This window comes from Lynx rufus, unplaced genomic scaffold (genome assembly GCF_022079265.1).
Source record: "Lynx rufus isolate CCGP_SWC_20201006 ecotype Redwood Valley unplaced genomic scaffold, mLynRuf1.p SCAF_1, whole genome shotgun sequence".
In the NCBI taxonomy this organism is placed as follows: Eukaryota; Metazoa; Chordata; class Mammalia; order Carnivora; family Felidae; genus Lynx; species Lynx rufus.
The window spans coordinates 141,438,646-141,465,560 of NW_025814823.1; the positions used below are offsets into that span (position 1 = coordinate 141,438,646).

The 26,915-nt window shown below is 43.4% G+C and overlaps 1 protein-coding gene across 10 annotated transcripts in view; it reads left to right on the forward strand.

The window, feature by feature from the left end:
- Positions 1-26,915, forward strand: part of PDE8B (phosphodiesterase 8B) — a 239,647-nt gene that overhangs the window by 121,970 nt on the left and 90,762 nt on the right. For 5 of the 10 annotated variants that reach the window (XM_047088244.1, XM_047088253.1, XM_047088302.1 and 2 more), the window contains 6 exons: positions 2,184-2,241; positions 8,516-8,604; positions 15,274-15,352; positions 18,873-19,013; positions 20,546-20,634; positions 22,731-22,791. In XM_047088244.1, coding sequence (XP_046944200.1) covers positions 2,184-2,241; positions 8,516-8,604; positions 15,274-15,352; positions 18,873-19,013; positions 20,546-20,634; positions 22,731-22,791 — 517 coding nt within the window. The remainder of the gene's footprint in view (positions 1-2,183; positions 2,242-8,515; positions 8,605-15,273; positions 15,353-18,872; positions 19,014-20,545; positions 20,635-22,730; positions 22,792-26,915) is intronic. The other 5 variants (XM_047088310.1, XM_047088319.1, XM_047088267.1 and 2 more) reach the window with 4 other exon arrangements.

Here is a 26,915-nt window from a genome sequence, read left to right on the forward strand (position 1 = left end):
ACAACACCAACCTTAGATCTCACTCTGTGGGGGTGTTCTTTGTTTTGCAAGTTTCTGGAAATATTCACCTTTTTCTCTGTCATATTTAATTGCTGTTAACACATACCTGTACATCTTAGGAAAAAATGAGCACTCCTCGCATGATAGAAATAATGAGAAAATCTGACAAAGAGGTCTGGGGAGAACATTGTTCCCGCTTATCTTTTCTTTGAAGATAAGAGGAGGGAGAATGCTTGTTTTTCACTAAAGAAACAAATTACAGCATGAGAACAAAGAAGCACTCTAAATACGCTGGAAGGAAAGGATTGTATAATTTGGACTGTGACTCTTCAGTGTCTAGAAGCAGGACACAAGGTTGCATGCCAACGTTGGAAGGCAAAAAAGCAGGATTGGGCTGTAGGTATGAGATGGTGGGATGAGAAGGTTCTCTTCAGGGTTTGTTGTCTGAAATGGCCACCACTTAGGATGAAAGACCTCGAAGAAAAAAAGTTGTTTGTACGAGCTACAACCCTTGAAATCCTTGCAGTATCCAAATTGTGGTGTTTGCTTAATGCCATCATTAGCTTCTGAGAGACTAAGACCTTTATTTAGGGCCTAGGACCTACTGCACTTGGCTCCATTGTGGCAGCTCTCACAGAGTCTGCAGCAAAGTTGCTGACAAGCCGGCCACAGAGACTGGGGAGTTTAGGTCTCCCCCAGGCAAGCCTGGCCCGGGGAGGTTTGAAATACTGTCTTCTAAAGCCATATTGGTACAGGAGGAAGTCCTGGCTCCATAGTTTTACCCCAACCAAAGACTCTTCCTTCCCCGCTATTCCTTGGGTCTGTTGTTGGGAGCTGTGTCACTTCACTTGGATTCCCGCTGTGGGCTGTGGGCCAAGGAAAGGAAAGAAATTATCCTCATTGGTTCCTTACCACTTCATTATCCCCATAGGATATATGGGGTCTCAAGGAGAATGAGTGAGGGGAATCAAGATGTACACTCAGCCTTCTTTGCCCCCTTGTTTGTATTTTGTCTTGTGGGCACTGTGAGGTCTTAATAGGGTGTTAGAGTCTCAGACATGGATACCAGGAGATACCAGGCCACGTGCATATTCCCCAAGGCTGACTCATTCCATGGACCCAGAAGAGAAATACTAATTTTTTTCTAGTCACATATTAAAAATACTTACTGATCCTTGACAAATAATGATTTGCTGTGGCTTGTTATTTTTCACCCTTTCCCCCCTATTTTTTAAATAATATATTTTTTACAGATAGAGAATAATAATAAAATGAATGCTGAGTTTGTGCAACACAGCTTATGAAATAGAATGTTGTTGCTACCTTCAGACTCTTGTGTGCCACCATACCCCCGCCCCCATCCCGATCTGTCACTCAGAGAAGGTAGAATCTAGAGTTCCATGGTAGAAAAGAGAGGACTGCGCTTTCCTATAGGGAAGGCATGAGCTGTAGGTAATGCCACCAACAAGCATCGGGATTTCTCTTCTTGTTCTCCACCTGCCCCTCCACCCATTTTATTTATCTTTTATTCCATTTTCCTTCCCTGTTTCCCAACATAGCATGTCTTTGTCATGCTATGAGCAGACATTCATTGTACTCAGATTGTTCTGAGACCCAACTATAGGCTCAGTATAGGAAACCTTCCATGAAATGAGGGACAATACCCTCAGTTTTTTTTCTCTTTTTCCCTTCTACCTTGGCATTCTTAATGACCCTTCTTTTCCATTTGGTTATGGGGTGCTGCAGTCTATAGTGCCAGTTGACTTCCTCACTTTGCAAGTTGGACCCAGCCAGGTCTTGGGGTGGGTGTTGTATTTCCAGAAAGCTTGGGGGAAAACATAAAGGATAGTCTCTGGGATGAGCAACGCACCCACCTTGTCCCATCCATGTGTTTCAGCTTTCGAGGCCAGCCCAGCTTTGGAGATGGCCACTCATGTGTGCCGTGGTCATGCTTTCAGGCACACTGCTGGAGTTTTCTCTCCTGTTGGTGTTCTTTTTGCATCTGGAAGGCAGATGTGGGACTCTGGGTCCTCGAAGGCAGGTACATCCCATGGACACATGCTGGTCAGGAAGCCACTCTTAACGCAAACTCCATGCTTGCCTCGCTGCTCTCTCTCCATGTTTCAGTGTGAGGAACGCTGGTTTGTATCTGGTGAGTGACTGCATTTTCTGCTTTGCTGCAGATCAGGCGACCATGAAGAGGCCTCGGTCCTCCCGCTCCTACATGCAGGCTTCAATAGGGTATGTATGTAGGAGGTGACTCAGCACCCCTGTCCGGTACCGATGCTTCATCCTTGGTTCTCACCTAATAGCACAGCCACAGATAACCTTTAAGGGAACTGAGCTCCAGGACCTTGAGGGAAAGGATGTAGCTGTTCTCACAGGACAGTAATAAGCGACTGCTACTCAAGCTTTTTCTCTCATAACTTCATGTGTCTTAGTCATAGAAATGTAATGACCTAAAGGCACATCTTATTATCAACAGGTCAAAATTCTATAGTCCCAAAGTAACCTCGCTTAAATGAGTCCAGTCAGTGAGACTCAGTCTTTGTATGTGAATGTTATACGGTATATGGTTAAAGTCCACCAAATTGGCACCTAGGGTTCTGTGTGCCTCAGGGCCCAGCCAGAGCTTATACCCTAGGGACAGACCCATGATGGCTTTCACATCTGTCACCTCGTGGTTTAAGCCATCCGTGTCAGCAAAGAAAAGTTACTTGAGTCATAACTACATGAATAACACTAATGTTCAATGTAAAGCTTGAGATGGATTACTCCACTGGCTATGACACCAAGAGAGAGACGCAGGTTGTTCCTGACTTAATTCCTCACGAGAACGACAACTGTTCAAGAACAAGAGACTGCTGAGAGGATCCTAGGACATGGAGGTGAGGCTGAGGCACCCCTGCATCACAGGTGCAGTGTGATCACCCCTGCTGTGTCAGCAGGCCAGGTAGGAAAAGCAGTTATCCAGTGACCACGCTGCCCCTCCCCCGGCCAGTGCAGCGTCACCCGGAGAAGTCTTCCCTCATACTGAAGTGGAAAGGGAGCCCAGGGGTGACTACCAGCTCCCTGACCCCAGTGTTATGGGTTACTCTGTGGGAGCCCGTACTCTGATCTTGCAGTATGGGGAATCCAAGGAAGTCTCTGTGGCTCTGCCACTGGGAATGTGACTGAGGTGGGGGGCGGGCAAGGCGGGGCTGGGCAACAACCAGTCCCTGGATCTTGGCAGACTAAGTTTTCATACTTGCAGTTCCCAAGTAGTAACCCAACCAGTGGTTTTGCTCATCTTCAGGACCCAGTCACAGGTGCAATCTGACCAGAGAACTCTGCAGAGTGCTGATCTGCACTCTGTGAGGGTTTGGATCCTCACAGGAGTTTTTGCTGGCCTTATAGCTGGTTTGCCCGTCCTCTGTGGAGAGTGTCTTAAGGCCCTGTCTGACCAGAAAGACTGGCAACAACTCCTGGATGCAGTACAACCCCGGGGGCTCTTGAGGGAGGGGCATGCAGAGCTGATTGCCCCCAGAGTAGAGGCCGTACTGGGCATGCAATATTTCTGAGCTATCTGCTATTCAAAGGCAGATTAATTCATAGCCCAGGCTGAGGTTAGCTCCTAGCCTCTCCCAACCTGCAGAGCCAGTTTGGGAAATTGAGAGTAGCCTGGAGTGACCCCTCCCCTTCTTGCCCAGGCACGGAAGCTACACTGGCTGTGGAGAGTGTCTTCCAGCCCCTTCTGCCCAGAAGGGCTGGGGATAACTCCTGGATGCCACCCAACAACACTGGAGCCGACAGGCTGGGCAAGGAAGAACTGATGGTTTGCATAACAAAGCCAATGGCACTATTCCATCAGGACGCTTGGCAAACAGGCCCCCTAGAGTTAAGACAAAGACTTTTACTAGCTTTAGAGCTGCTTCTCCTGCTGCAGGCAGGAAATGTAATTCGTAGCCCCACTCATCACTGAACACAACGTTTAGCCTCTCCAGCCAGGGAACTGAACCACAGCACACAGAAAGCTGCATAGCCCTCTCAGCAGCCCTACATACAGAGGTGCTTGAACAGACTGTACAGCCTGTCTTCAGAACACAACTGGTGGCCTCACCTGACCAGGAAATTCAGTGCACATTCTGGCCTAATTTGGGTCCCTAAAAAAACAAGCAGTACAGGCTTGGGATCCCATCCTGCTGCCCTGCCAGGGCAGGGCCGGGAAGGTCGTTCCCAGACTCATCTACTACTGAATACGGTACACAGGTCTGACCATCTGGTAAGCCTGACCAGAAACTTCAGTCAACTCTAGAACCCATCCTGTAGCTTCGCCTGGGTAGGGAGCCAAGCCAGTAGCACACTGCTTCATCCCTGTCATGAGAGTCTGACACTTGCCTTGCCCTGAAATAGATCATAATAGCAGGCTCTACCTGATCAAGGTCATTACCAGGAATCACACCCAGAAACCCAGACTGAGCTGACGAAGTCTCTGCCAAAGCAAACCTATAAAGTTTGTAAGATGAGCCCAGGTACTCAGATGCACGGACACCAACAGAAGGAGTCAAGGATCGTGAAAAATCAGGTAAATATGACAACACTAAAGGAAACTAATAAAGCTTCGATAACTGATCCTAAAGAAATGGAGATCCGTGAAGTGTTAGAGAATTCAGAATAATCATCTCAAGGAAGTTGAGTAAGCCACAAGAAAGCACAGACAAATAATGAAATTAGGAAAACAGTGCAAGAACAAAATGAGAAGTTTGACAAGGAAATAGCAGCCATCAAAGAAAAAAAAAGAAAAGAAAAAATAGAAAAATCATAGAATTGAAAAATACAATAACTGAATTAAAGAACTTAGTAGAGAGTTTCAGAAGTAGACTTGACCATGTTGAAGAAAGAATCTGGGACCTGGAAAGAATCTGTGACCATCGGAAATAACCCAGTTAGAGGAATAAAAAAAAAAAAACAGAATGAAAAAGAGTGAAGAAAGCCTAAGGTAATGATGGGACACAATGGGGGAAAAAAGCCCAATACTTATAATATTCTCATTATAGGTATTTGCAGAAGAAGAAGAAGGACAGAAAGTACATTTAAAGTAATAATGGCTAAAAACTTCTGGACCTGGGGAGAGAAATGGACATCCAGATCCATGGGGCCCAGAGGGCCCCAAATAGGTTGAACCCACATATGTAATGGTGCTTTGCTACCCTGGGTTAAAAAAACAATCCTTGTCATAGAGCACAGAGAAGCGGGAATGTGTGATGTGGTTTTGTGCTTTGGTATGCCTCGGTGTGCAGGAGCAGTTCTCTATAAAATACTCAAGGTAGCATAGTGGTTCACCTGTGTAATAGAAATATTTCTACTTAGCACTGTAACTCTCCTGACAACTTTGTCCATCATCTCCTCTATCAAAGGCTGGCATTGGGAGTCATGTCTTAATGAGAATGCCTAGGACAGTGCTTCTGAGTCCGGGAATGGAGAGTTGCAAAAGGAAATTGTCAAGCCATGTGGCTGAGACTTCCTTTCTTAGGCACTTCCTAAGAAATGATGTAGTCATTTGCAGCTTTCGTAGGTCTTACATTAATGGTGATCCCCATCCCAGCCTTGTTCTTCACCTGTGAGGCAGGATCTCTGGGAGTGTGAGGAGGCAGGTTTTCTGCACTATCTGGGAGCTGACAGAATAGTGTGACACACTGTAGGTTCTGTCAGTGAGGATCTACATAGGTGTTGTTAACCATCCTTCAGGAATATTCTGCTTGTAATTCAGTGAGCCTACCTCTAACTGGTTTAGAGATTGTCTGGAGGGCTGAGATTACCCATTATATCCAGGAGGAACACCTGACCCTCTTTGGGTACAAATGCCACTAAATAAATTGAGGAGGTGAAGTTCACAGTTTCCTTTTTACTCCTTTGGTAACCTTGGGTCCGTGCTGCTCTAGTAGGTTTCATTTCCCTTTGTTGGGCTGTGGTGCTGCTCTTGGCAGTCAGCCATTGTGGATAACACTCTTCAAGGGAGCATGAAAGATAGTACCTGTCAGGGACCACCTGGCAATCTTTAATGCTGAGTCTGATCAAAGCCATTTACCAGCTAGGTCAGGGACCCCCCCCCCTCCCCAGATAGCTTGAGCTCTCCTGTGAGAAGCATGCCAAACCTACTGAGGCTTTACCTCCAGGGTTACTGTGGCTCAAGATCAGCTGAAGCTCTCCAGGTGGCTAGTCTCCTTTTTTGGGTAAAATCTTGTCTTTGGCAGCTTTCTCCCCAAGCACCCTTCCAAATATGCTGGCTATTCTTGAGTTTGTTTCTCATCTCTGGGTTGTTTTGACTGTATTAAATCATCTGCTAAAACTCTGGTCTGTGTTGCTAGCTAATTGGCCAATGCATCAGTCTGTAGGTCCCTGAGTGGGGATCCAGGAACAAATTGTGCCATCAGATATTCCACAACAGCTCTCCATGAAGCTTTGGTAGCTGTGTATAAGTGGCTCACTGCATGGTACTCAGTCCATTCGGAGCCTTTTACAAACCAATATCTTAATTAGCAAAGGGCAATAGCAGCTGCATTTATATCAACCTTTACGTGCCCCTTTTCTGTTTGAAATGACACTTACTTGCTCAACAGGTGTTCGTGAAGCACTTACTGTATGAAATACAATGGGGTAGGCCTGCTGTGAGTACAGCAGTTGGATGCGCTGGGGAGGCTTCCTGTGGAGAAGCAAGTGGAGAGCTAAGATGGACTCTTAGGCTCCATTTGAGGGGATTTACTTAATCCTCATCTACACATAAGAAATTTAATATTTTCTCCATTTTTGCAGAGGAGGAAGCAGGCTCAGAATGCCTAAATAGTTTGCAAGAGCTCATAGTCATGGCAAAGTTAAGGAGGAACAATGTGTTATTTAACTCCAAACTCCACGTTGGGTCCACCAAAGTAGTAGTTCCCAAACTACTCTGTGGCGCACTAGTGTTCCAAAAGTTCTTAATAGGTGTTCCACGAAAAAAGGCTTCCATGGTCAAATAAGCTTGGGAAATCAGTGAGAACTGTTCCTCCTCTTCCCACCCCTGGAAATGCACAATGCATGTTAGGAACATTGCACATGAGCATATTGAATGCTCTGAGAAGTTCTGTCTTAAAGAAACATTCTAAATTTCTGAATGTGGGGCCCACGAATCTACATTTTTAGAAGAATGCATGGTGATTCCTAGCATATTGAAGTTTGAAATTCACTACTTGTGATCCACTCACATTATTTCAGTAATAGGAGTTAACATAGCCTAGAAAACCACCAAAGAGTAGAATCTTCTACCTTCGGTCTATAGAAGAGTCATTAAGTGCCAAACAAGGGGTGTGCAAAACAAGGGCTCCAGTGTTTAGAAACCATCACCTGTAGAAAGCTCTTTTTCACTACAATGGAAGTTCTTAGAACTAAAGAAAATAAGATCTCAGTAAGTTAGTACTTAAATGAAAGTGAAAATACAGTATGATTTTACAGACTGTATTTAAAGTATTACACACACACACACACACACACACACACACACACACACACAGGCATTGGAGCTTAAGGGAGATAAACCAAACGTAATGATATCTCCAGCTTATAACATTGTTAGTGACTTGGGGTTTTTTCCTCCATGACTTTCTTTACACATTTTTAAATTAATGTGTATAACTTTATAATTAAAAACAGACAATAAAATTTATTAAAATTGGTGTCTTTAAAAAAAAATCTGCCCAACTGTTGATTGTAACACTTTTGAAACTGATTTTTATCACAGATCCTTTTTAGTATCTTAGAAAGCATCTGCTCACAATGCTCAGAGCTTGTCTACAGGCTTTTACATAATCTCCACCCATCCAGAAGCTCAGCCTGAGCCTAACCATGTTTAACCTTGCAGAAAAAGCGAAAGTATTTCCCTTCTGTGTGTTTGTGTTCTGTGTTCATGGCCCCCCCCTTTTCATTACCCTCTACCAGCTTCCCCCTGGAGTAGTGGGGAACCAGAAGTATTCCCCAGGGAGAAGCCATCCATGCTAGATGCATGATGTGTGTGTGTGTGTGTGTGTGTGTGTGTGTGTGTGTGTGTGTGTAAGAGGAGAGTGCATTTGGCAATTAGAAGATGAGGAAGTTAGCAAAGAAGGGTCTCTTCCCTTGAAAATGACCATTCATACTGTGGCACATAGTATGAGTGTCCAGTGTGGGGTTTTTCTTAGTGCAAAATAAAGCCAAAATGTTTCAGTAATTAACAAGGGGGGAGATGCTGTCTCTGCCCTTGTATGTTTATTTTCCTGTGAGTATTTGTGATGAAGTTTTTCCCCACCTTTGTTACCAGGGGAGTTAAGCATACAGTATTACCTTATCGGTTGTTTCTCATATATTTAAACAAGCATTTCAAAGAGTTTGACAACTGTTTTGTTTCATTTCAATTTCTCAAGTTGTCTTATATAACAGAGTTACCTGGGATGGGAAAAACTAAGTTCCTTTATTTGACTCCTTAAGAAGTCATTGTATGTCTTACATATTATCTTTGTTTTCTTTTCAGAGATTTATGGAGAATAGCAGCATAATTGCTTGCTATAATGAACTGATTCAAATAGAACATGGGGAAGTTCGCTCACAGTTCAAACTACGGTATGTAGCAAAAATAAGAAGGAACACAAGGTTAACAATGTTGTACAAAAGCTTCTGTCATCAGACTGATGTTCACAGGTTCCTAGCTGAATGCCAGGGATTTTGAAACTGTTAGACAGGTAATGGTAGCTGGTAAATGGCAGAATCCAAACTAGGAGCCCTTTGCTCAATGAAATAAATTAGAAAACATTTCTTTCTTTGACAGTATTTTCCACTAATTAAAGCAGTTTTAAAATTATAGTCTAGGAAAAGTAATGTTTAATTTTCATACAATTAAATTGAGATTAAGAGTAGCCTTTGAGGATTACCTTCTATTTACTACTCTTTTAACATTTATAAGTTCTTGCTTGGATTGTTAAGAACAGGAGCAAACCCATGGTATACCTGTTATGCCAGCCATAATAATTGCTATGTAACCATGATAGCAATTTCATGAGGTTTGTTTGTGACCTCAGTATGCATGAAGTGTGTTCAAGAAACTTACTTTAAGTCTCCTTAAAGGCAAATAGTGCTTTAAAAGCAGGCTTTTCATAATGTTCACTTCTGAGATGGAATTGTCTAGACGTCTGTCTGCTGGAAAGATGTTCTGCTTCCGGGACATCTTGGGATATCAGGGCCCTAGCTCATGCCCGGTTTTGTGGAGCTTCCCCTCTAGCACATCAGACCTTGATTTCTTCAATGTATCCCCCTCAAGTAGGAGAGAAGGGCAGAGAGGAGGCTCTTGCCAGCCTATAGCTCCCGGGAGTCCAGCCCTTAACGGCTCCAGGCTTTTGGATGCCAGAAGGTCCCTGGCATGGTTTCTCTCTGTGGCCAACCCAGAGGTCATGACGGTTTCAGGCTTAGTGAAAAATAAGCAAGATAGCATCTCACCGTAATGATTATGCTTATCTTGATTACTTAATTGGCATTCAAAGTGGACAAAACCCTGTGTAAACTTAATTTTTCTCTGCCATCCTTGGAAGTAAAATGGATTGGCATAAACCCATAAAGGCAGGTTTTTCTGGGGTTTGTTTACCCTGGTCAGGGAAGTCACTTTTTGGTGGACAGAGAGCTTTAAGAAATAGTGTGGGGAGAAACAGTCACTTCCTTAGGCAGGGAAATATTTTTTTAAAAAGTCAAACTAATGGAAATTCTGATATTTTAAAAGTCTTCAGTGAGGAATGCTGGTAACGGTTTTTGAATATATAAGTGAAATCCCTAGGTTTCTTTGTATCCGTGTATTCATTAACTTCAGAGAACTTAAGAGACGTTTTCAAGAAAACCACACTGCCTCGATTTCGGCAATTTATGATGTTTATTGTACATTGTTTTTATTCCTTGGGATCTCTACTCTTTTTAATTAAGGATAAAATGACTGTACTTTTATTTTTTTAATGTTTATTTACTTATTTTGAGAGAGAGAGAGAGAGAGAGAGAGACAGAGAATGAGTAGGTTTGGGGCAAAGAAGGAGAGAGAGAATCCTAAGCAGACTCCAAGCTCAGCACAGAGCCCGACCTGGGCTTGATCCCATCCATGACCATGAGATTGTGAACTGCGCTGAAATCAAGAGTGGGATGCTTAATCGACTAAGACACCGAGGTGCCCCCAAAAGACTGTACGTTTAGATTTTTTCATGATAGATAGAAAAAGAGGGATGTCATTGTGTTTCAGTTCTTTAACTGCGTATGATCCACAACAAGAATGAACAGCAGACCCCTTGTTGCTCTGATAGGTAATTCCTTCATTTTAATTAACTGATTTTAAATAACTGAGGTTTGAGGTTTCTTAGGCAACATTTAAGTGTGATGGCACATGTAGGATGTCAGAAGGTGAGGATGCCTGGTGGCTCAGTTGGTTAAACATCTAACTCTTGATTTTGGCTCTAGTCATGATCCCAGGGTTGTAGGATTGAGCCCCGTGTTGGGCTCTGTGCAGAGTGTGGAGACTGCTTCAGGTTGTCTCTCTCCCTCTCCCTCTGCCCCTCCCCAACTCACATGTGCACACGTGCTCTCTCGCTCTCTCTCTCTCTTAAAAAAAGAAGCCTCATTCATTGTCAGCAGGGCAAAGGCAGGTCTGGCAACTTGAAATAAACATTCTCAGCCAGCACGAGGGTTAAAAGAATGGGCTTGAAGTTACTGTGCTGATAAAATTTGCTTAGAGACACTTCTGAGGGTCTCATCACATTCTGAACTTAGCACGTTTCTAAGTACATAAGCCTGCATAAGTCCCATAACTTCTCACCCCTCACTGACTGGAGCTGGTTGGAGGAGTTGAGCCCATTGTGGAGGTCATAATGAGAAAGCTCAAGTTCTTAATGCATGCAGATCAGTGTGAAGTTGTTAAATGGAGTTGACTCAGGCAAGCAGTGGTGTCCGAAAGGTAGGTTTGCCCAGGGTGCAGATCCCTTTCCACAGCAGCTTAAGGTAAAGAGCGTCTGGTAAAGACTGGTAAAGAGCCTCTCTTCCTGGTCATGAGCACCCAGAAAGAGAGCAGCCCCAGCTGTGGGGAAAAGAAAGCAAGAGTTCTCCGCAGAAGGCCAGAGAAGAACTATGTGGTCAGTTTCTTCCATTGGTTTTTGGCTAGTTCTGCCTCAAGCATCTCCAACTTCCTTCCTTTTCTGGAGGAGAAGGGTGTGTGTACATGGTTTGACTCTTCCTGGGTACCCTATATCTGGGCCTAGCAGTCAGGGGTTGGTGACCCATTCCATGATCTCCCCAGCTCCATCCGTATTCAGGGACATCTAAAGACTCCACCTGGACCTCAGAGTCAGGCAGGCAACTCTGTCACTTGCTGCAGATGGGGAAAATGAGGCTCTTTATTATACAATGCCAGAATAATTATAGTCTAATTATATAATACTTTTCTCTGCAATTCCGCCCCCAGCTGCAGCTAAATATGTGACATTACTAGCATTCTGCAAGGACAGTCTGTACTCTAAGGAGGATGTCAAATGTTGAAGGTAGACGCTCTTGTCCAGGTCCTGGTGTATGGTAACCATATTTAGCCAAGAAAACCGAAGGATCATGTGATCAAAGAAAAAATATTTAATTTTAAAATTCCGTTATAAAGAATAACTTGTAAAGAGAGGAGATAAATCACATCTCTGTATGCTTGATGAGTTTACTTTATTAAACAGTACTATTGTTTAGGGGACAAATGAAATGGAGACTGTTTAGGGAAATATAGGGTATATGGTGATCACTTCTCTTCCAATGTTCTTATGCCTCTTTATCATGAAAAGAACTGTGTTATCCGAAATGCAGATAGGATTTAGCTGCTTACCGGGAGCTTAAACTGGTAAGTTTATACTAATGCAGCCCTGTTTCTCTTACCTAGGACTTAGACCCAAATCATCATGTTCACTTGATTCCAAGTCTAAAGAGAATAGCAGTCCTCCATTTCAGGAGTCAAAGTCTCTGATGGACAAAACTTGAGTTCCATGGAATACCACACTTCTCGGTATCAACAGACATTTATAGAGCACTTTATCATGGGCCCTGCGTGACAGGCACTGTCACAGGAGTAGAGTCCAAGCAGTGAAACCTTAATGTAATTGGCTCCCATGGTACGGCTACCCAGGATTGGGGCTCACCAGGAGCAAGTCCATGACGCCCTGGCCACCTGTGCTTCCCTCTGCCTGCCTCCCAGACCCTGCTGGGATGTAGATTTAGGTTCAGATTTAGGTTTCCCTGAAGCCACCACCTTGCACAGTCCTACCTTGTTGCAGGCAGCCTCGTTTTGTGTATATATGTGTTTTGAGTAGATTCTGGAATATCCGTGGTAGGAATACAGGAGATAATGCAACCCAACCACTCCTGCCCCAATGGACAGAGGAAAACACTGAGAGCCAGGGAGACTCTTGACATGATCACAGCTACCCAGTATGTTGGTGGCAGTGTTGGGGTCGGACCCCGGCATCCTGCTCTTCAGTCGGAGGCACTCACCACCCTGTCACACCACTGTGTTCTTTGTAGACTTGTAGACATGACACTTGGGCCCCTATAATATTTGCCTTTTCCATCTGGACCTTCAAGGGCTCCTTAAGAAGGTGAGGGGACTTGGTTCTGTGGCCTGTACTTCATGGGTTTCCACATCGCGGCTACCTTTCCTTTGTGCTTTTTCCAATTTTCCAACTTCTCAACCTGAAAGGTACAAAAATTATCTGAGGCACAGTTACGTGGTTCCTAAGAACAGAAAATTAATAAAGTTAAGGCTCTTCTGCATGAAGAGTATTAATAATTAATACACGCTATTAAATTCCCAAACTTTAGGAACATGATTCAAATTGATTACTTCATTTTGCTGCAGGTTTATTTAAATAGAACCATCAGCCAAATTGCTTTAAAGCCTAGTTCTTAACAGTGCAGTCCAGCATGTCACTGGGAGAAAACCATCTGCTGGCCCCATCCAGATCCTTCTACCTTGACTGTTGATGAGACTTTGCTTTGTCCCATTGGGCATTATACTGAAGATTTTATGCTTTGTGGATAATCATACAACGAATGTTTAATAGATGAATTTTGGACATTTGGAGCTAAGATCTTACATAAAGGCTGCTCTTGAATTGACAAAAACACTAATACTCTGAAGTACCCTTTTAAATGCTTAGGTGAGGCACACAGGCACGTTAAGAAAACGGGCAAAAGATGAATTTGTCATTTGATAAAATGTGTTATAGCTTAATTATCTAGCTCTCAAATGTAAGGTTTAGTCCACACAGAATGTGCTTTTCCACGTCTGACTCCTGGGGGACAGGAAATGCTTGCCTCTGCTGCAACATCGGGTTCTGTACGCACATGCCTGGAAAATACTTCTGAGACGACTAGCTGTTGCTTGCCTCTTTGTGGGAGGCAGGGTACTAGTGACTTTGGTAATGATTTAAAAATCTTTTTTCCCCCTTATTTTAGGTGATCTTGTTTACAAATGTGGCAATGGTATTAAGGCAGTACGTGGTTGAAATCAGACTGGTACAATTTATTTATTTTATTTTATTTTTTTAATTTTTTTTTAACGTTTATTTATTTTTGAGACAGAGAGAGACAGAGCATGAAGGGGGGAGGGGCAGAGAGAGAGGGAGACACAGAATCGGAAACAGGCTCCAGGCTCTGAGCCATCAGCCCAGAGCCTGACGCGGGGCTCGAATTCACGGACCGCGAGATCGTGACCTGAGCTGAAGTCGGACGCTTAACCGACTGCGCCACCCAGGCGCCCCTAGACTGGTACAATTTAAATGAGGAAACATACTGTACCCATCTGGAATCTCAGACAAGTTAGACTTACCTTCTCCTCAGCTCGCCCATCACAGTTACTTCTTTACCCTTCCACACTGGTACCTTCATCACTGCACCATGGACTAAAATCCTTCATTCCTCATGCAGGTTACCTTGCTATTATTGAATGCAGTTCTTCGTTAGATAGTTCAAGTATTCTCCTGAGAAAAGATAGGTTATGATTTCCTTTTCTTTCCACCAATGGCCTTTGAAAGTGTTAGAGAGTAGGGAGATACTGCTCCGAGATCTGACAGGTAATAGCAAGTACTATGAGCTGAATTCTTACATTATCTGAAGCACTTTGAGAAATGCCTCACATAAACTGTTGATTTTTACAGCAACCTATAAAACAGGTGTTATTACTCTCACTTATAGATGAGGTAACTGGGAGCCAGCAAAGATAAAAAGTTGCCCATGGTGCCATAACTGGCAGAATACAGAACCAGACTTCAGCCAGGTTTTTTTCCCCTCTTCCTTGTAAATAGTTTAAAACAGGATGGCAAATTTAGATGCCTCCATGAGTGGAAAAAATGAATAACATCTTATAAAACAGTATGTTTTATAAGAAGGAACATGAATCAAGTAAATCTTTTTTTTTTTCTTTTATAATGTGTCAGACAGGCCTCACTGGGATTCTTTAAACAGCCAGCACAAATATAAAAGCTCTAGAAACTAGCCACATACTTTCTGTGTTAGATAGTAAATAACTTACCATATTTGGAGTTGCGCTAGATTTAGAAGGTACTTAAAATTCTAAGCAATAGAGAAGCTGAAATATTTCCAGTATTCTACATGTACATTAGAAAGGTCACCAAGAAAAGTGCCTACCTGGAGAGCTGTAGGGTTAACCAGGCAAGAGGAATCTTGCCGTATGTGCTTTCCATCGTGCCAGTGGGTGAGGCTGAAAGCAAAGTACCATATAAAGGCTTATTGACCGGAGATTACGAAAGTAAGAAAAGAGGAAAAAGTATTTCTGTGTCTATTGAAAAAGGGCAGACAGAATACCTCAGATTCAGTTTGGGTTTAATTCAGTTCTAATTGTTGGGGACTTGACTCCACCGTGGCCACACTAGGAATGAAACAGAAGAACAGTGTTGACGTAGATCCGGGAGACCTGTAAGATGGCCTCCTGCAACTTCGTTCTCTTGGGTCTGTATTAAGGTTTCATTGAGCACATAGGTGGTTCTTTCCATGATCCGTGAAGATTTTGCTGGATTACAATTCTTCTTTGTGTTATAGTCAGAGAAATGTATGCTGCTGTCAAACAAACTAGCTTACTTTGAAAGGCTAGAGGTTTTTTTTCCTTCACAAAGAACATGGCTTTAATGAATTTGGGGGAACTGTTTACTTTGATAAATTAACATATGAAACGCTAATGGTTTTATAGCTTCACTAACATTGATCTTTCACAACTTTCAGGGCCTGTAATTCAGTGTTTACAGCATTAGACCACTGTCATGAAGCCATAGAAATTACAAGTGATGACCATGTGATTCAGGTACGGAGACACTTTTTGTCTGGAGATGTCAAAACAGAACCTTTCAAGTTGGAGCCATCCTTTTCCAAGGAACTTTCCTATAATCCTCACATTACTGTGTGTTTTCTTTGGAGAAAGGGACATCAAAAATATGTAAAGAAAACTGATAGACTGAAATCTAAGAATTAGATATTCACCGAGAATAAAAAAATTATTTTGGATCCAAACCTATGCTTCCTATGACCAAGATAGGGTAAATTCTTTGATAATTTGCAAAGACAGCATTTAAATCACGCCAGAAGTATGCCAAAATTGTAGAGTAAATGCTTATGGGAATGAAATGTTTTCAAAGGTATTCATTTATTTGCCTGCAGTTGGTATTCTAATTATACAGCAGTCTTGTATGGTAAAGTTGTCTTCCTAAGGAAATGTGTATAGTAGACGAACCTTTGTTGAAATGAAGTCATCTTACTGTATTTGTTGGAAGGTAAGACATTGCTGCTACAACAATAATCTGAAATGTGGACTTCTCCATCGATGGATACTGGCCTGCCTGGAATTGGTTTGCATAATGACACTGAGTGTAAGGAACACTTGCTGTCCTCAGTGGAAACCAAAGACAGTGCTCAGGATATGGTGGCCACACAACAGAGCCCCCACCGCACACAGATACACCCTGCTGTCAAACCTAACCAGTAACAGCAGTAGCCCACCCTGCCTTGGCCCTTTCATTAACATGTTCGTAATGTTGTCTCCTTTCCATTCAATGACTCTGTGAAAGAAACACAAGTGCCCCATGATACTGATGGGGTTAACTGAGGCCCAGCAAGATCAAGGAATTTACCCAAGGAAAGCCCCAGTAATAAGTATTGGAACCAAAATCTGTAGCCATGTCTTTCTGATTATAAAGCCTTCCCTCTTGGTTCCATGTTTGGCTGTATTTCCAGAACCTGTTTTTGTGGCTGTTCCTTGCCGTGGGTCTGAAAGCTTCCTCTGGTTGCTGTTAGTGCCCACCTATGCACACACAGGTGTGCATCCTGGACTGCAGAGAAACCAGACATGTTTGCTACCGACCAAGTACAAATCTCACATCCCCCTCACTTCTGTCCAGACTTGAACAATCCATTCCAAACATGAAACGCATCTGCTTTGCACCCCCCTCTGACAGTGGGCAGCCAGATTGTGATTTCTATAGTGAGGAGAAGGGGCTCCCTGCTCTCCAGTTGCCTTCCCCAGTTGTCGTCTGATGACTCCTTGAACAGGGAGCAGAGTCCTTCATTCTATGGTGAGCATCTGGTGGTTAGAGACCCTGTATCTCTGGTGGGGAGGGGGTGACGTGGTGGAGTCGCCCCCTGCCCCCCTTTACTGTGACCAGGAGGAAACAGGCTTCCCCTTGAAAAAACCTACTGGCAATCTGAATATAAAACTCAAAAACAAGGGGAAAGAAGTTGAATAGAGGATGTGATAGGGAAAAGAGAAATAAAATGACATTTTTGTTAGGGATTTCAAGAGGAGCCCTCATGGACAGGGTATTTCACATATATTCTTACTCATTACCAGAGTCCTTCTCAAGGCACGGCCACTGAGGGGTTTATGCCTCTGTGTGACTATGCATGTTCAGAGGTTAGGTGATGGCCCTTAAATTTAGGAATAGTATATACCCATCCATCGATCCATCCATCTCAACTCTTTGCTTTAAAACATTTACACAAAGCTTACCATATACCAGGCACAGCACTAAGCATTTTACACCTCATTTATTTCTTAAAACCACTTTATGAGCCAGGAACTACTACTGTAGCCATTTTACAGATGAAGAGACTGAGGACCAGAGGGGACAAGTAACTTGCCCACAGTCGTGGAGCTAGTTATTGGCAGAACCAGGATTTGAACTTGAGTGCCTTGGCTGCAGAGTCTATGTTTGAGTACCTGCTGCATTCTGAGGTTACAGGAACCCTAGCATGAACAAAGGGCCATGACTTGTACCCATATCTGCAACTGAATAGTGAAGGTAGAATAAACACACATGGAAATGTGTGAGGATTTGGCCAACAAGGAAAACAATACATATATCACATATTTACTAAACATTCCTGAGTATCCAGAGATAAATCCAAAGTAGGCTTTTCCTGGAGGATTTTTATGTCTAGTGGGGGAGAGAGATAAATAAAAACTTGGATTGAGTGCGAGAAGTCACTGGAAGCCTGCACAGGAGAGAGTGGGAGCCTATAGAAGTGGCTCCAGCTCAGAATGGGCATGGGGTCAAGGGCGGCTTGCTAGAGGAGGGGAGGAGATGGGAGGAGGGACAAATCCAACTTGGCAGGTCATGGAGTTGGGGAGGGGCGTTGTGAGGGGAGAGAACATGTAGGCAGAGGCCCACAGATGAGGAGGAAGTACAGGGAGCTCAGCACGCAGGTGTAGGCCCACCTGGTGAGCAGTAGCCTGCTGCCTGGCCCCAGAAGGGTGGTGATAGGAGATTGCTGAAGATAGTGTCACCACCCCAACTCTTCTGTCAGCCTCATAAGGCCTCGTGCTCAGGCTCCAGAGCACCCTCCAAACCTCTCCAGCTCCCAAGTTTAATTGTGTTAGTAGGAGGTTTGTTCACAGGGGAACAGCTCCCCAAGTGTCCCTGCATCACCAGGCTACTTACTACTATTGTCATAGTGGAGTGCAAGAGTGATTATGATTATAGTTTGCAAGCATGTTTCTGAAGCAGCAGATGGATGTACATGATGCCCAAAGAAATCCATGACCTAGAGGCTGTATGGTCACATTTGCCCCATGTTCTTTGTCTTTCTTGTCTCCCTTATTCAGCTTCTCATCTAGTTGATTGTTCTTGGAGAAGAAGTTGGAGGGTGGAGATGGGACCTGGGAGTCAGGCAAGGAAATAGCTCTGAATTCCAGGGCCCTGGGCAGAATTTTAGAAAGAAGCCTCTGAGTCTGCTGGCCTCCAGATGTGCCAAGGTGGCCTCTTCTCACACCCACATGTGCCCAGTACTGAAAGGGCTGCCTCCTGCACAACCTGTTTAACTAGATTTATGGTTCAGGTGAGATGGGAAGTGGCCCCAAGCCATAGCATTGGTTAGTAGGCAGTGGCAGTTAGAAAGGAGGCATGAGCAAGCAAATCTCTGCCTTGTAGAGATGTGACTAATAGAAGCCACAACCTGTTCAACAAATTCATTTTTATTCTAACTCATTTTTATTTTTTGACTGTTTTCTTCTTGGCCGATTGGGGATGAATAAGGCCCACAAGAGGCTGGCTCTGCTAGATGAGGACTTCTTGCTCTTTGTCTGCTAAGGAATTTCTTCCAATGCCCCAGAGAGAACTAGGGTGGTGAATGAATACATTGCTGCTCAGGAGTGAGGCAGCGACTCCAGGGGGCTTACTGAAGTGACAGAGACCAGTCGGCACCCACATCAGAGAGTGCTCATCCAGGGAACTTCTTACTTGATATTCCAACCTGTTCCTCTGTGTCCCAGCAAGCACTCCTGAGGGCACACAGCATACCCACACTGACCTTTAACCACCTCCTGTTCACAGTACGTCAACCCAGCCTTTGAAAGGATGATGGGCTACCACAAAGGTGAGCTCCTGGGGAAAGAGCTCGCCGAGCTGCCCAAAAGTGATAAGAACCGGGCAGACCTTCTTGACACCATCAACACGTGCATCAAGAAGGGCAAGGTGGGTGCAACAGACAGATTTGCAAACCCCTCCCCAGTGCATTTTTGTTTGAGTTTTATGTCACGTCTTTAAGATTGGCTCCTTTGATGACATGATAATTAAGTGAAAGATCTCTTATGTTGGCAAAATGAGTCAAGTTGGAGGTTAATTTTGGATACAAGTGAATCAAGCACTTACGGTGATGTAGAACCTGATGACTTTGTGTAAGGAGAGTTTATCCTTTCCATGAATCTGTCCTCGCTCTCTTTGCTGCAGTATCGTTGCTGCCTCTGAGCAGAGTTCTGCCCACAGGGCTGTTGTGTGTTTTTAGTGTGTCCATTGTTTGGGGGACTGGAAGTACATGTATCCGTATTTCTATGTGGGCCCTGTTCTTGGTCACTTTTCCGTTTTTCTGTTCTCTTTCCTGATCATAGTTGAGTAGAGACATGCAACTCACTTCTCCCTGTCATGTCAGTTTGTCCAGCAGCCAAAGAGAGGGCTGTCAGTGTGGCAGGAAGCTTCCCTGAAGCCCTCTCTTCCGGAAGTGGAGTGTGGCTCCGGCAGCTGGAACTCCCTGTGCATTTTCTTTTAAGCATTCAGAATGCTTTCACGTAGTTATGTCTTTCATCTTGCTTTCTCTGATGTGAAATAGTGAAATGAGCACTGTGTTCTTTTAATTGGGGACTGTTTATAGGAATAAAATATGTTTGGGTTGTATATGACAGCCAACGTTAATTTTTAAACAATAGGGGCAGTGAGACTGAAAAGGACCAGGACATTATCAAGTATTCTAGAAAATTTTGCCAGGGTGGTACTGCCACAGGCGTGGTGGCCCAAGAGGCACACCAGTTAGCCGTCTCGTGTGAGGGAGGGGTCAGAAACGGGCTGAAGAGAAAATTGGGTTCTGGTTTATCTCCTTCCTCTCAGACATGGTAGAGGGACCACCAGGCTCTTGATGAGCTAATTCCCTGGGGTCCAGAGACAGTAAGAATGCTCACACTCTCCTTAACTTCATAGAAACTGCTAGGAGCCAGACGAATCCCAGAGAAGTCTTGGTAGGATGCCCCATAGAAAGTAAGAAGACAGGTTTCAAGGTAAATTAAGAGACAAGAACTTAGAGCCACATTTTCCACTTTGTATATGTGGGCAAGTTAGTTAGAATCTCTGAGCCTTGGTTTACCCATCTGAAAACTAAGGATGATAATATCAAGCTTACAGGTTGCTGTGAAGATTTGAAGGAAGACCCCATCAGAATCCCTTGACCTGGTGCCACTTAGACCCATAGGACTGAGAGCGGAGCTCTACCCACTCATCAACTGTCCTAGGACCCTGAGGGGCCATCTTGGAGGCGGACATGTTGGTCTTGGGGTCTTAGTGCAGGGTGACCACGAGCCTTAGGTAATAAGTGTTACAATAGGTACAATGATAAAGCAATGTTTTATGGAATGTAATGAAACATGTGGGAACTTTATTGCTCAACTTGATGAGATCCTCTGAAGAAGCAGCCATTAGCCTCAATGGAAGGATTTTAAGAGCTCTCTTTGTCCATGTAGGAGTGGCAGGGGGTTTACTATGCCAGACGGAAATCCGGGGACAGCATCCAGCAGCACGTGAAGATTACCCCAGTGATTGGCCAAGGAGGGTGAGAGCGAACTCTTGAACTCTTTTAATTGAAGGGCTCATGTGGGCATTGGGTTTGCATATTGAAATACCAGTGTAAGCACTAGACCCACTAATACGGTGGGGTTGGGCTGTACATAGCATATACTGTGGACAGACCCATGTGGCTGGCAACAGCCTCCAGACGTGGCTTTCCCTTTCCCTCTCTTCTCTTGCTTATGGGCTTTACAAAGCATCTCCCCAGCTGCCCACCTCCGCCTTGTCATCTGTGGTTCCATTATCCTCACTACCCTCTGAAGGAGCTGTGTTTAGGCTTTCCCCTGTCATTACAGCAACAACAAAACAACAAGGCTCGCTGGCTTCAGCCCTGCGCTGGGAGCTACATTTCTCTCCTTGAGGCACCAGCTCTGTAGTGGTTCTCTTCAGGCTGGCTCGTGGCTTGTTCCACAAGGTGAAGAGAGTCCTGGAGGTCATGGTTACATAGATAAAGGTGTGTTTGGCCAGAATCAGGTGATAAGATTCCACTTAATGTCAGATTATCAGAGAAGGTCAATACATAATTTCTTTTCCTTCTCTCAGTTAAATTTTGTGAGAGGGTTTACAAAGCCAAACAGGATCCCTGAACAAGTACGCCACTGAGGAGCCTCTAGTAAACCACCTTGAAGGTCAACACTAGCTTCATAGCATGGTTTACAAGGGACCCATGCTGTCACGTGATGTTTTGGAAAAAGAAGAGGTAGCAGTTGTCATGCCAGTAACCAGAAGTGGTGAGTCCTGCCTGTGACTCGTCAGACTACCTGAGTACCTTCCAAATTGTTGGGTGGTTAGAAAACAAAACATTCTGTAAAGTCAGCTAAATGTCTTTGGTTGTTTCCTCTCCAATTGTACTTGTTTGATAAGTTTTGAAATTGTTACCCCTCATTTCAGAGACCATCATCTCGTATTTCCTGACATTTGGCTTCCCTCTGGGGCATTGGCAGGCCTGACAAGGGTTTTGAGCACAGAGAGAGGCCTCCCCTGCCACCCCCTGCCCCTTGAGCTGGTGGCCTTGGCATGGCCATTTCCACTAACAGTCTGTGCTCAGAGGCCATGATGGCTATCACGTTGCTACCATCTTCTCAGAAAACTTAAGCTAAGATTCACTCTGTGTGTGTGACCAGAATTCTTAGGTGACCAAGGCAGAGGAGACACTTTTGCTTGGTAATTTCTGTCAGAATGAATTTTTCTTATCTCTCTGATTTTACAGATAAGTGGGAAGTTCTTTTGTCTAGACGCAGTGTTATTTTTCCCTCACTTGTAGACAGTGCACTATCAAAGGAAATTCTTATTAAAAGTAGGGAAATTTTATCTCTTCCTGTTTACTGAGGCTTATTACAGAATAACCAGTATTTTCTATACTCTCTTCAGTCCTCCAGAGAAAACTGAATCAAAGAGAGCGAAACAGGAGACTCATTCCTGTTCCTATAAAATCTCACATAGCCCTCTAGAATTCCTGGCTCCCCTCTCGGTACCAAATCTACCTTGAGCTGATTTTTGTGCAGGGAGCTGTATAGCCTTTTCTGGTCTCCCTTGTGGTAATGAGCAAGACCGTAGGCCGTTTTGGGATTCTGTCCGTAACCTTGAAATAAGAGGATTTTTCTCTGCCTGAAAAATGCCATCATTGTAATGACCATGCTGTGAAAGAATATGGAACATTAATATAAAAACAGCAGCCATGTAATTTGGTCATTGTCCAAATGAGTCTTTTGCTTTTTATATAAGCTGTAAAATTATTCATGTCAGCGGAACTAAAACCAACTTCTTCTCGAGGAGCATTTCATCCTATCGCTGGAGATATCTGGGAGACAAGCTTCAGGAGTCAGTTGCAAAATGAAATATCCATTAGGAAAGTGTTTCTGAGCCAACTGTGATTAAAAGGGAAGCCCAGTTTCTGGAGGCATGTGTGGGTTGTGTATGAAAAATGTGTTTTCCGTAGACTAGGTTTTGTTTGAAATTTAAATGTGCCCTAGAATGGACCCTGGGGTTTTGCTTTAAGAAATTCTGTTGATGTTTTCATTTGCTGATTTGTTGAATCATCTCCTATCTGACTCACTAATAACTGATAATTTATGTTATTAGGAAAATTAGGCATTTTGTCTCCCTCAAGAAGCTGTGTTGTACCACTGACAATAATAAGCAGGTATGGCATTCAGTTTCCTTCCTTTTGCTTTGTCAGCTTGACCACATGTTACTGTTCTCTGCTTGTCTTTATCCATATCTTACTGTACTTGCCAATTTAGGAGGTGTATGGCAAAATTAGGCTCCTTTGACAGACAAATAGTAGAAAAAAAAAATTCCCTGCAGGCTTATGTTGCTTTGTTAGTAATATACAGCAGTTACGATTTAGCCTGTGGCTGTGCAACTGAAGACTAATGTATTTCATGAGAGCATAAAATTCTTCTTCTAAATAAAAAAAGTCCCCTTTTTCTATCATAATTTCTTAAATGAATGAAAAGCATGTATGTATTTGAGCATTTCACTCCCACCAATTCATATCAAAAACAATCATTCCAAGTTAGTAAAAATTAGTACTATTAGTACTGTTTATTTTTACGATTACACCATGCAGAACAATACGTTAGAATCTTGTCTTCTGGAATAACAGAATTTTAATAAGTTGCTATATTTAAGAACTCATAAAGGTAGTTTTGTCATAGAGAACAATGCTGATATTGGTAAATTTTCTTTCTTATACTTTTATTATTGGGTTATGTGTATTTTCATTCATCCTTTAAGGTTTATTGGTTAAAAAGCCCTGAACATACGTAATTACTAGTGATCTATTTTTGAAAACACAAAATGTGGCCTTTGACATAGATGGAGATTTTAAAAGAAGGGATAATGTCTTGAAAGGATATGAAGGTCTTTGGGGCATGACCCATTTTAGAGGAGCATGTTGGAGACTTGGAAAGTTTGGGATCAGATAGTGGCGGCTGGCCAGACAAGGAGAGAAACTTTGGGGTGATAGGACTTGCTGATGCCCAGGCTCCTCCCCCATGAATAGGCAGCTCCTGGAGGGAAGTCCAACCTGGGTGCCGTGAGCCTGTGGTGGGCTTTCAGCTGGTATCTCAGTCCATTGAAGGTATTTATGTCTTCATGCCTGATTTTTTTTTTTAATAATGATTGGATACATGTATATGTTGCAAAACGATCACCACCATAAGTCAACATGCATCACCACATATAATTCTAAAACATTTTTTGTGATGAAGTCTTCGTTTGAGACCTATTCTCTTAGCAGCTTTCAAATTTACATTACAGTATTGTTAACAGTGGTAACCATGCTGTTCATTATATCCCCATAACTTAGTTAATAAGTGGAAGTTTGTACCTTTGACCCCTTAACCCATTTCGCCATCCCTGCACCCCGCCTCTGGCAGCCAGCCTGTTCTCTGTATCTATACATTCAGTTTTTTGTTTTCCATTCTGCATGTAAGTGATATCATGGTATTTGTCTTTCTCCGTCTGACTTAATTCACTTAAGATATCTAGGAGATAATCTAGGTCCATCCATATTACTGTAAATAGCAAGGTTTCCTTCTTTTCTGATGGCTGAATAATCGTGTGTGTGTGTGTGTGTGTGTGTATTCGAGACAGAGAGAGAGAGAGAGACCACATTTTCTTTCTCCATTCATCCATCAATGGATGCTTAGGTTGTTTCTGTGTCTTGACTAATGGAAACCATGCTGCGGTGAACATGGGAGTGCATATATCTCTTTGAGTTAGTGTTTTTGTTTCCTTTGGATAAATGTCCGGGGGTAAATTGCCAGACCTATCGTAGTAACATTTTTCATTTTTTGAGGAACCTCCAAAGTGTTTTTACATAGCACCTGTGCCCTTTTCTTCACATCTTCACCAACACTTGACATTTCATATCTTTTTGATACTAGCCGCTTCAAAAGATGTGAATTGATATCTCAATGTGGTTTTGATTTGCATTTTCCTGATGATTAGTGATGTTGAGCGCTTTTGCATGTACCTGTTGGCCATTTTTATGTCTTCTTTGAAAAAGTGTCTGTCCAGATCTTCTGCCAGTGTTTAAATCAAAAATTTTTTTTTGGCTTTTGATTTGTAGGAGTTCTTTATATATTATATATATATATATATATATATATATATATATATATATATATATATATTTATTTATTTATTTATTATATAGATAGATAAGGGTACTAATCCCTTATCTATGATTTGCAAGTATTTTCTCCCAGTTGGCAGGTTGCCTTTTTATTTTGTTGATGGTTTCCTTTGTTATGCAGAAGGTTTTTAGTGTGATGATGGTAGTGTCAGTTATTTATTTTTTCTTTTGTTGCATTTGTTTTTGCTGTTGTATCCAAAAAATCATAATCAACACCAGTGTCAAGGAGCTTAGTCCCTATGTTTTCTTCTAAGGGATTTATGGTTTCAGATATTGTGTTCAAATATTTCTTCCATTTTGAGTTGATTTTTCTGTATGGTCTAAGATAGTGGTCCAGTGTTATTCTTTGGTATGTGGCTGTCCAGTTTTCCTAGTACCATTTATTGAACAGACTGCCTTTTCCCCGTTGTATATTGTTGACTTGTGATAAATTAGTTGACCATATATGAGTTTATTTCTGGGCTCTCTCTTCTGTCCCACTGATGTATGTTTCTTTTTTTTTATGCCAACACCATACTCTTTTGATCACTACAGCTTTGTAATGTAGTTTGAAATCAGGGAGCATGGTGCCTCCAGCTTTGTTCTTTCTCAAGAGTGATTTGGCTATTCTAGCAAAATATTCTGGACTAGTGAAGGGAATCCTACATTTTCATAGTATTTAATTCATCATAAAATGCCTCCTTCAGCATGGAGAATTTCACCTAGAATCAGGAAGTTTTCATTTACTACTGAGACTCTGGGAAAGGAAGGGAATTGACTTTCATAGAAAAGTAGATTCTGTCAATAGCAAAGTTTACACATTCCAAGAGAAAGAAAGAGATCTGGGTGAGAGGTGACAGGTGGGGAGACATCCTGGTGGCTCTTGAAAGACGAACCACTGAACCCACGCAGTGCAAGCCAACCTGTCATGGGCTGTGAAGCTGCTATGCACGGTGTAGGCCCACCTGTGCTAATTCGTGTTCATGCCAGAGATGAGCCAAGTACATTTTGTGGCCAGTATCAAGCACAGCCTTCCCCCACCAGCCGATGCTTGATCTTCCTCCTTTCTTTCTCAGTCGGACCCCCAGCCTCCTTGTCACCGGTGTTCCCACAACCACGTGTGCCCACATTCTACCCATCTGTCACCCCCCACCGTCATCATGGCTGTTTGTGTGCCTCAATGCCCTCTCCTCTCCAGTGCGGTCACCAGGCTGTGCTTGTCCTTGGGGGCCCATGCTGCCTGATGCACGGTGGGCCCTTTGGCTGATGGTTAGCTTGAATGGAATTGAATGTCTAGGTCCTGGCTTCCTGCCACCTACAGATCCTTCCTGCTTCCCAGGGAGAGCAGGCAAGCCCTTAGTACAGGATTTAGGGGTGCAGAATACAGAAAAGAGTGCCACCTCTTTTCTGATGCTGTAAATAGAAACATCTTTATTGCCGTGAATTAGCTGCTGTTCTGAGAAGAGTGGAAACGCAGAGCTCAGATACCCTAAGCCATTGACGTCACCTAATGGTGCTGCACAGGCCTGGAGAGACACTTAGATTTTCCAATAACAAAGAATTTTTATGTCTCTGGCTGGCCACAGTGTTTTTCCTCCTCATCGGAGGAGGCTGGAGTGAATGGTGATGAGTCTGTGACGGGAAGGGCTCCCCAGAGGTGGGAGCAGCCTGTCTGAAGGCGGTTCTGGCTGTGCTGATTTCTGGGATGTTAGCCTTGACGTCAAGATCCGCCCATGGGTTTGCATTTTAACAAGGAATGAAATTGTAAGCCAGGATGCTATCTCCTGGTAGTGCTTGTCGTCAGCAAAAATCCCTTTTCCTGTGTGAGCCCTGTAGCTTCTTGCCAAGGGGCTGGAAGTGGTCAGTGAGTTTTGTCTGCTGTAAATACCGTCTCCCCTTCCACCACACACACTTGCTCCCCAAATATGTACTAAACACCTGTACTGGTGCCAGGGACAGTCTCTGCTCCAGAAGCTGTGGGGGTTACAGACTGATAAACAGGATGCATTTCTAGAGCGCCGTGCAGGGGAGGTGTGAACTGAGAGCAGGAGAAACAGAGAACATAGGACCAAAGGAGACTGGCTAGAGTTTTTTTAGGTGTCGTCTAGGACAAGGGGCAACAAACCACACCCCACAGGCCACAT